The 10,000-nt window shown below is 35.9% G+C and overlaps 2 protein-coding genes across 4 annotated transcripts in view; both read left to right on the top strand.

Annotated features, from left to right (window-relative positions):
* The window catches only part of LOC147846426 (uncharacterized), an 8,340-nt gene extending 2,950 nt beyond the window's left edge, over positions 1–5,390 (top strand). The window contains exons 2-5 of one of the 3 annotated variants that reach the window (XR_015478744.1): positions 208–1,042; positions 1,129–1,272; positions 4,843–4,910; positions 4,999–5,390. The gene's annotated coding sequence lies outside the window, so the exon portion shown is untranslated. Of the gene's footprint in view, positions 1,043–1,128; positions 1,273–4,842; positions 4,911–4,998 lie in introns of all 3 variants that reach the window. The other 2 variants (XR_015478743.1, XM_087241146.1) reach the window with 2 other exon arrangements.
* A 1,625-nt stretch (positions 5,391–7,015) lies between these two features.
* Positions 7,016–10,000, top strand: part of LOC147837178 (uncharacterized) — a 9,370-nt gene continuing 6,385 nt past the window's right edge. The window contains exon 1 of the mRNA XM_087241145.1: positions 7,016–10,000. This exon is cut by the window's right edge and continues 284 nt beyond it. Coding sequence (XP_087097271.1) covers positions 9,786–10,000 — 215 coding nt within the window. The 5' untranslated portion in view covers positions 7,016–9,785.

Genomic DNA, 10,000 nt, shown 5'->3' with positions numbered 1-10,000 from the left:
AGCATGTACATATGACACATTTGATATCTCCGCGTACCACTATCAGGAAGCCCGCGTTACCACAGTTTGAGAACCACTGACCTAGAGATTAATACTATATAACTACTATTAGTGAGGGGAGAGGCCAGACATTTTAAAATAAGTGGACCTTGGTGAAATAGGGTTGGGCCTTAGTGCCTACTCTTAAACTAAGTGTATAATAACTAGTTTCTTATATTTATACTCTGTGAAAGTAATTGATTTAACGTGTAACAATTTTTACTATCCAATCCTCATTTTTAAATAAATAAATAAATAAATTGCAAAAAAAAGCAGAGAATCTAAAATCATTTACTTTGCAATGAGGCCCATTTAAATTAATAAATTTAAATTAAGCCCATTTAAAAAAAATAATAATAATAAGTTGGACAGCAACAGTTGGACAGTTCCATTATTGTGCAATAGAGGGGGACTTTAAATTTGACCTAGTTTGTTTAAAGTGAATGACATCTAGTGTTTTATAATTATTGCAATGCATTTTATAAATCCAGTTTTCAGTGTCAAGCAGTCAGATTTACTGTTTTGTTAAAAGCAGCTGGAACTGGATTATTCATTCATTCATTTTCTTGTCAGCTTAGTCCCTTTATTAATCCGGGGTCGCCACAGCGGAATGAACCGCCAACTTATTCAGCAAGTTTTTAGGCAGCAGATGCCCTTCCAGCCGCAACCCATCTCTGGGAAACATTCACACACACATTCACACACACACACGCACTCATCCACTATGGACAATTTAGCCTACCCAATTCACCTGTACCACATGTCTTTGGACTGTGGGGGAAACCAGAGCACCTGGAAGAAAACCCACACAAAGGCAGGGAGAAACACAGAAACACCAACTGAGCCGAGGTTCTAACCAGCGACCCAGTGATCTTCTTGCTGTGAGGCGACAGCACTACCTACTGCGCCACTGCCTCGCCCAGGAACTGGATTAGAATAGATTTGATGCACATCAGACTCCTCTCTAATGAAATTAAAACATTCTCACTGAATTTCTCCAGATGTAGATGCCCAAAGTCATCTTCCTGCTGCATGATTATTCGTGAGCCATTTATCAGTATACAGCAACACAAATGCTCTTGTGCACAGGAAGAAGTTCCTCAGACAGGAAGTGGAGAGCAGTACTTTGGGAAGCCCTGCTGCTGCTGCTGCTGCTGAGCTTCTAGAACACCTGAAGTCCAGATACTGAATCTCTGCTCACCTGCACTCAACTCAACTCTGATGCAGCACCAGGTGAGTCCTCATTCACTGTCACTCTGTGCTTTTGACAAACGAAAGCTTTTGGTTAGCTTGGATTGAGCCTGTTTCACACACTACATGGCATTCATTGTAATATGAAGTAAAAATGATTAGCCCTCCTGTAAATTTCTTTTCTTTTTCAAATTTGTCCCAAATGATGTTTATTAGAAGAAGGATTTTTTTTTACACTATTTTACTTTATTTACTTTTATTTTACTTTATTTGTTTCTTCTGGGTAAAAAAAAAGATCAATATTATTAGTTTTCTAAAGCTATGTTTTTTTTCAATTGTCTACAGACCAAACCACAGTCATACAATGACTTGCCTAATTACCTTAACATGCCCTGTTAACCTAATTTACCTTGTTAAGCCTTTAATTGGCACTTTAAGCTGAATAGTATCTTGAAAATATGTAGTAAAATATTATGTGTTGTCATCATGGCAAAGTTATGCCCATATTATTTTGTAAAACTCACTGTACACTTTACTAGTACCGGGTTGGACGCGCTTTTGCTTTCAAAACTGCCTTAATTCTTCGTGGCATACATTTACAAGGTACTGGAAATATTCCTCAGAGATTTTGGTCCATATTGACACGAAAGCATCAAAAAAGCAGTTGCTGCAGATTTGTCGGCTGCAAATGTTGCAAAGTTGCAAATGATTTGTCGGCTGTTGTAGGCTGTTTGTGTGGGTTTCCACCGGGTGCTCCGGTTTCCCTCACAGTCCAAAGACATGAGGTACGGGTGAATTGGATAGGCTGAATTGTCTGTAGTGTATGAGTGTGAATGAGTGTGTGAATGTTTCCCTGAGATGGGTTGCCACTGGAAGGGCATCCGCTGCATAAAACTTATGCTGGATAAGTTGGCGGTTCATTCCACTGTGGCGACCATGGATTAATAAAGGGACTTAGCCGAAAAGAAAAAGAATAAATGAATGACATGCCGCTTTTTCCTGCCGGAAGTTGGGAGAACATTAGTACACTGTGGTCATAAAGGGATGGACATGGTCAGCAACAGTATTCAGGTAGGCTGTGGCATAGACATGATGCTCAATTGGTACTAATGGGTTTAAAGTGTGCCAAGAAATTATCCCCCACACCATTACACCACCACCACCACCAGCCTAAACCGTTGATTCAAGGCAGGATGGATCCTTGCTTTCATCTTGTTGAGAGCAAAATCTGACCCTACCATCCGAATGCCTCAGCAGAAATCGAGATTCATGAGACCAGGCAACATTTTCCCAATCTTCTATTGTCCAATTTTGGATGGCCTGTGCGAATAGTTTCCTGCTCTTAGGTGACAGGAGTGACACCCGGTGTGGTCTTCTGCTGCTGTAGCCTATCCAGCTCTAGGTTAGACGTGTTGTGTGTTCAGAGATGCTCTCCTGCATACCTCAGTTGTAAACGAGGTGTTATTTGAGTTACTGTTGCCTTTCTATCAGCTGGAACCAGTCTGGCCATTCTCCTCTGTCCTTTGGCATCAACAAGGCATTTGCGCCCACAGAACTGCTGCTCTCTGGATATTTCTCTTTTTCTGATCGTTCTTTGTGAACCCTCTGTAAATCCCAGTAGATCAGCAGTTTCTGAAATACTCAGACCAGGCCGTCTGGCACAACTTTGCCACATTTAAAGTCACTTAAATCACATTTCTTTCCCATTCTGATGCTCGGTGTGGACTGCAGCAGATCGTCTTCACCATGTCTACATGCCTAAATGCATTGAGTTGCTGCCATTTGATTAGCTGATTAAATATTTGCCTTAACGAGCAGTTGGACTAGTGGCCAGTGAGTGTACGCTATATCTGTTATAACGTATATGCCCACGGAATATTTTTTCATCCACATTTGAAACTAAGGGCCCTATCATACACCCGGCGCAATGTGGCGCAACGTGTGACGCACAAGTTTTAGCTTGGTGCAAGAGTCGTTTTGACGTTTTGCGCCACGCTGTTTAAATAACAAACGCATTTGCGCTCATAGTTGTTCTGGTCTATAAAGGAAGGCGTTTTGAGGCGCATTGCTGGCGCATTGCTATTTTGAGAAACCATAATAGATTTTTCAATAGACCAGAACAAAGCCAGTCTATTGTCCAGCGCAGAGTTGCGCCTCGCTTACACACTGCTTAATACACACAAGATGTAGAGCAATACACAAATATCTTTACATTTGAAAAAGAATTAAAATATTAAGGATATATATAGGATATAATAAGGATATATGTATGGGATATAAATAAAAAGGATTAAATTATTACAAAACATATTATTTTCTAGCCTACATGAATATGAAAACTATACTTTCATGCCTTCTTCATCTCGGGGGGCTTTTTCAGTTTATTTGTGACAATTTACTTTTGTATAATGTTATTATTTTTAGATGTATTATTTATTATATCCATATTTATATTTGTTTTAATAAAAACAAGCTTAGATTTGCCCACCTGTCAGGTTTTAGACCATATTGAGCACAGCATGCGTATTTGGATATAACTCAGTTTTTTGAACACATTTCATTATTATTGTTCATTTATTCGTTTGCTGGAAATTAGAAATGAATTTAGAAAAAGTTTTGAAACAAATCTTTGCGCTTAACAAACTAAATTAATTATTCATAGGCTAATTGATGTCTGTGCGTACAAGGTTTTCCTATCATAAGAGCGAAAGTAAAAATAGATAATGAGAGGCCTTATCTCTCTTTCTCGCGCTGTAGATGCTCTGTTTAACTGTTTTCTTGCTAGTTAATGGCTCAGTTTTATCCACTTGAAAAGTCGTCAAGTAAAATGCAACTGGCTCTTAAAGGCAATGGGAGATAAGACTCTGGTTTATTCTCAAAACACACCTATACTCTTTAAGAAAATAAGCTCAACCCTTTTAGACCATGCACCATGGCGCAAAATGGATTTTTCCATTCTTATATTAGCAAAAATGGATTCTGACACGCCCTTAATGCGTTTGCGCCCTGCGCTTTGCGCATGGATTGTCAAAATAGAGCCCTTTGTGTCATGGAAGTTATTTTAAATCAAAAGAGGATAATTTACTTGCGAAAGACTTTCATATATGACGAAGTAAAATCTTTTATATCTCTTGCAGTTACAGGTTTCAGACCAAATGTGTGAAAAAGGCTAAGAATAAAATGTAGATTCATTTATTACTTTTCTTGTCGGCTTAGTCCATTTATTAATCTGGGGTCGCCACAGCGGAATAAACCGCCAACTTATCCAGCAAGTTTTTACACAGAGGATGCCCTTCCAGCCGCAACCAATCTCTGGGAAACATACACACATACACACACACACACACACTCATACACTATGGACAATTTAGCCTATCCAATTCACCTGTACCGCATGTCTTTGGACTGTGGGGGAAACCGGAGTAACCGGAGGAAACCCACGCGAACGCAGGGAGAACATGCAAACTCCACACAGAAACACCAACTGAGCTGAGGATCGACCCAGCGACCTTCTTGCTGTGAGGCGAATGTGCTACCCACTGCGCCACTGCGTCACCCAAAATGTATGATATCAGTTTGAAATGAACAACAACAAGCTGTTTGTCCCTTCAGGCTAACAACAATGAATAATGCTGCCCTGAAGATCAGCACAGTTTCTCTCACGAAATGTCTTCCTTCAGGTAATGATCCTGCTGCTGTTTCCATCATCCAGCATGTTTTAGTATGAAGTGAGATCCAGAAGTAGATTCAGTTGTTTTGTTATTGCAGATTGTGGAGGAAGCTTCTACGAGAAGCTTGAGCTTGAGCCAGAATGGTTGGCCATCTTGAAACGACAGACAACCTTCAGAAGCCATCCCACAGTTTCCGGAACTTTCCGCTGGACAACAGACTACACAGCAGAGACAAAACACATTACAATGATCACAGCTGCTTATTTTCTGATAGCTTGCTGATACCATATTCATTTGCATTGCTAAGTATTTTAGCCTCCTGTTCCTCTGCTTCTTTCAGGTGGGATTTCAGTCCATCAGACACACATCTACATCCTGGTGGGCAAAGCGGACAGACTTACAGGGAGGAGTTTGTAAACTTTTTTTGATGACTATAGAAATTTCAAAAGAACTGCATTTGCCGTTATTAAAAATGCAAGAAATTATAAATGACTTTATCCTCACTTTTGTTCATAGTATCCTTGTTAAATAAAACTACTAATTTTACAATGTTCTTTGACAAAAAATTAAAATAAATTTTTTTTTCAGCTATTCAATATTGTAATATGATGTTACAACAGAGCTTTATCACATAAATGCTGGTCTTAGGGTATTTTTAATCATCAAATACATAAGTATTCAAATGTTAATAAAAATTGATGATGATAATAATAATAATAATAATAATCATACCAATAATAACAATAGTAACAATAATAATAATAATAAGTTTTTGTTGTACTTTGGAGTCAATGCAGGTTTGGTGAGCTAAAGAGACTTAAATGAAGAAGAGACTTAATAGAAGTAAGCTCAACAGATAGTGTGTGTTTTCCCTATAAAAATGATTATGTTAAAATCAAAGATATTTTAATAATTTTAAATATTGTACATTTCATTTTTAGTCACTATTGTATGTTTTATTTTGTAAATTACTATAAACATTTAAAAAACTATATATAAAATTTGTTATATTTCCTTTTTTCCTCAATTTGTTTAACGCAGAGAAGATTTTTTCCACACATTTCTAAACATAATAGTTTTAATAACTCATTTCTAATAACTGATTTATTTTATTTTTGTCATAATGATAGGAAATAATATTTTACTAGATATTTTTCAAGTAACTTTTATATAGCTTAAAATGACATTTAAAGGCTTAACTAGGTTGATTAGGTTAACTAGGCAAATTAGGGTAATTAGGCAAGCTATTGTACAATGATAGTTTGTTCTGTAGACTATCAGGAAAAAAAACTAGCTTAAAGGGGCTAATAATATTGACCTTAAAATGGTTTATACAAAAATTAAAAACTACTTTTATGCTAGCCCAAATAAAACAAATAAGACTTTCTCCAGAAGAAAAAATATTATCCGACATATAAATATATATCAGACATCTGTTAAACATCATTTGGGAAATATTTAAAAGAGAATTAAAAAAAAAAATCATAGGGGGGGCTAATAATTCTGACTTCAACTGCACATACATATTATAATTTAAATTATAATAATTTTTACTTATTTATTTATAATTTTTGCTTAAATAACAAGATAGCATCAAGTTTTTAGACATGGTCATATCTTTAGTTAAAACAATACTAATGTTTTAGCTTTAGAGGTGTCAAGTAGTCAATTTAACCTTGATTTTCAGTAACCATTATTGTTTCTGACAGTTGCCATTTCCTCAAAAAATGCTCTAAAAGACATTATTTTTATTTGAAATTTTGAAGAAAGAGATGTTATCAGACCTATAGAATAACATGCATATGAACATTTTACTCAATCAAGAGAAACTGACTCCTTGGTCTCTTATTTCTTCCGCCACTACTGTATTTTATTGGGATTTTTATAAATAAAGTCTATTCATTGTTATCAGCATTATTAAAGATAACATCAAACCAAAATATTAAATAAAAAAAGTAAAATTTAAAAATAAATAAATAAATAAATACACATTTTGAGCTATTATTTTGGGTTAAAGGGCTACAACTTAAGAAAGAGTTGTGATTCCTTTATCAAATGACAAATGTATGCCTAGATCACAAAAATAAATTTCCACAAATAGAATCAATAAATTATGAATACTTTTATTGCCATTCTTTATACGTGCGGGCGCCACCATTGGAATTGTTTTTGGCTGGAGATTTCTTTCTCTTAGATAGATTTTTAGAGGTTATAAACAGCTTGTTATGCTGCTTGATGTTTAAGGTTTTCTTATTATATTATTCTATATTTTATGTATAGTCATGAACACGGTTTTTTGTAGAGCAAGTAGACTGTTTTCTTCCATTTATTATTCATAGTCATTTCTCCCATAGGCAACTGAATCTGAAGTTCTAAAACAATTGCAAAAATGTGCACTGCAGAATAAGGTCAATAGTGTTGTCCCTTGAGAACGTGTTAAAATACTAATTTCTGTGACATACTGAATACAGGAATTCTTAAAGGTTCTAAGTATCCTAATACTTGCCCGGTTATTGTTTCTGACTGATGTCAAAATTGTATAATTCTGAACTCACTGAGAAGGGTGATGATGAGGAAGACAACATAAAAACACAGTAAAAAAATGCTGTAGGCTCAGCTCAGGTGAAAACACTGAAGAGGAACCAGAATGAAGGAGAGAATCTGAGAGAGACCCAGCGCTTCTGACATAACCCAGCACAGCAATTCTTCTGGTTGCAGCTGAAGATTTACAAACAGTCAACAAGATCACACACAATTACTCCTCTAAAGTCATTCAACTGACTAAAGCTTAGAACATTCTCAGGTTAACAAAAACCCAACCCAGCCCATCACTGGCTGTGGCTATTTTAGGGCAGTGTTTTGGAACTGAATGGCAATGTTTTTCTTAGGAATTATACATTAAATTAGTTCCTCAAAAACGTAAATAATTATATGAACATCCCCTTTGGGTCACATCACAGCTGATTTTGAAGAGTGGATCTGGAGGTAAATCTCAATTTCTAAGGTCTAAAGTGTTGAAATGGGTCTCAGACCAGGCAAGAAGCGCTGCATTAAATTCCATTTTCCTCCGCCATGTCTTTAAAATTACTGATTCTGACGGGGCTTGCAGTTACACAGTCTTTTATCTCGGTTTACACTTAGACAATTCAAACAATGGTTAAGTCTATTTAACTTATGTGTATAGTAATTACATTACAACATCGATTTATAAAATTAAAAATAGTCACATCAAGCTTTCACAGGCTGAAAAACACTAGCTGTGGATACTATACCACATTTCTTTTTCTGTGCAGTTCAGTGGTGAGTTCATCTCTTGTTGAAGTGAGTAAACGTTTGTTTGCTGGACAATGTGTTAGAGACACTTAGAGGAAATCATTTGCTTGTAGTAACCTGGAGAATGCACCTCCTCTGACTGCTATGGCAAGACGCATCTCCAAAACATGGTGTAGGAAATTAATATAATTGCCTGACCTCCATAACAAACTACGACCTGTTACAGTGAACTGTCCCTGATTAATTTCTTCCTCACTTACCTTATTGTCTGATCAATGCTGTCACTATCACTGCCTTCAGGAATAGGTACAGGTTTTCTTCTCTGTCCTCCATAAAACTTACAAACATCAACCTAGAACACAGATATAAAGACTCTCAACACTGCCTCATAGTCCTGAACGACACTGACAGCTACACAGAAAAAAATGTATCCCTAAAAGCAAATTGTCATTCTTACATGCACAGGTTTTTGTGTTTTTCAGTTTTGGTTTTTCTAAAATATGGATGAAAATTACACAAATCTCTGGAAAACATCCTGAAATTTACATTATATTTTTTAGATAACATTTTAAAAAGATTGTTAAAAATGAGCTCACCATCGTATGGAGGACGAAACCTGCAAAAACAACAAATAAATAAATACGCAAATATATAAATAAATGAGTAAATAATTCATAAATCCCTGTATAAATAAAATAATAAATAAATAAATATGCAAATAAATAAATGTGTATAAAATGTATATAAAATTACACAAATGTTAAGGGGAAAAGTAAAAGTTTATTTCCCCCTTCAAACGTTAATTCATTTCTTGAACATAATTACGTATTTACTTTTCCTCAAGTCAACATGCTGATGTGAATAAATGAATAAACATAAACATCAGTTTAGCATTTTCTTATTGCCCCCAACATTCGTGTAAATTAGGCTATTTAATTATTTACCTGCCCGCACTATTTATTATTTAAATAATTATTTATACAAGAATTTGTGGAATTTTCAATTTATTTATTTATTAGCATATTTATTTATTTATTATTTAATTTATGCAGGGATTTATGGATTTATTTACTTATTTGTTTATATATTTGCGTATTTATTTATTGTTTTTGCAGTTTTCGTCCTTCATACCATCGTGCCTTGAGAGCATAATGTGTGCTGATGTGTCTCATTTAGTTGGTTAAAGAAGATGTCATGTAACATTGCTAAAATTTTACTTTATTGGTTAAACATTATTAATGTTTTTTTCTGACGTGGAAACGTATGACGATTTACAATGTAAAACTATCCTAAAGTAAAACGGGGACAATATTTATTTTTTTAGGTATATGGGCCCTTTATTACTATACCTAATAATTATTAAAATATTTTCTGTATTTAATAACAAAGACTGTACAAACACACAGCTCGTGCTGCTCTAATTGACTTAACGCTGAAATCAATTATTGTTTAAATTTAAATGTTCCTCGTCATTCTGTCACCACGGCAACCTGAGTTGGTTTACAAATCTACACAACTGTCTATAAAGTTATCAATCCCGATCAGCGCGCTACTAAACTCTGAACTAATCTCCTGTTGGCTGACTTTCATCAGTTTGGGAAGTTGTTCAACATGCCTCTGCGACGTTCAAGAAGGACCAGGACTCTTCCTGGACACCTCAAGGACTTCTTGCTGGAGCGCGACACCTCCGTGGAGCAGCGACACCTGCGGAACGCGGCTGTCCTTCCTGCCCTCCGTCCTGCAGCTTCAGTCTCCCCAGTGGGTGAGAGGCCACAGGAGGAGCCCCTCTCCATCCACGGTCGGAGTGTGGAGGAATATCAGCAGAT

The sequence above is a fragment of the Danio rerio genome, chromosome 2 (genome assembly GCF_052040795.2).
Source record: "Danio rerio strain M-AB ecotype USA chromosome 2, GRCz13ab, whole genome shotgun sequence".
Lineage (NCBI taxonomy): Eukaryota > Metazoa > Chordata > Actinopteri > Cypriniformes > Danionidae > Danio > Danio rerio.
Note: the sequence above shows the minus strand (reverse complement) of the source record. Positions and strands in the feature narration are given on the sequence as shown.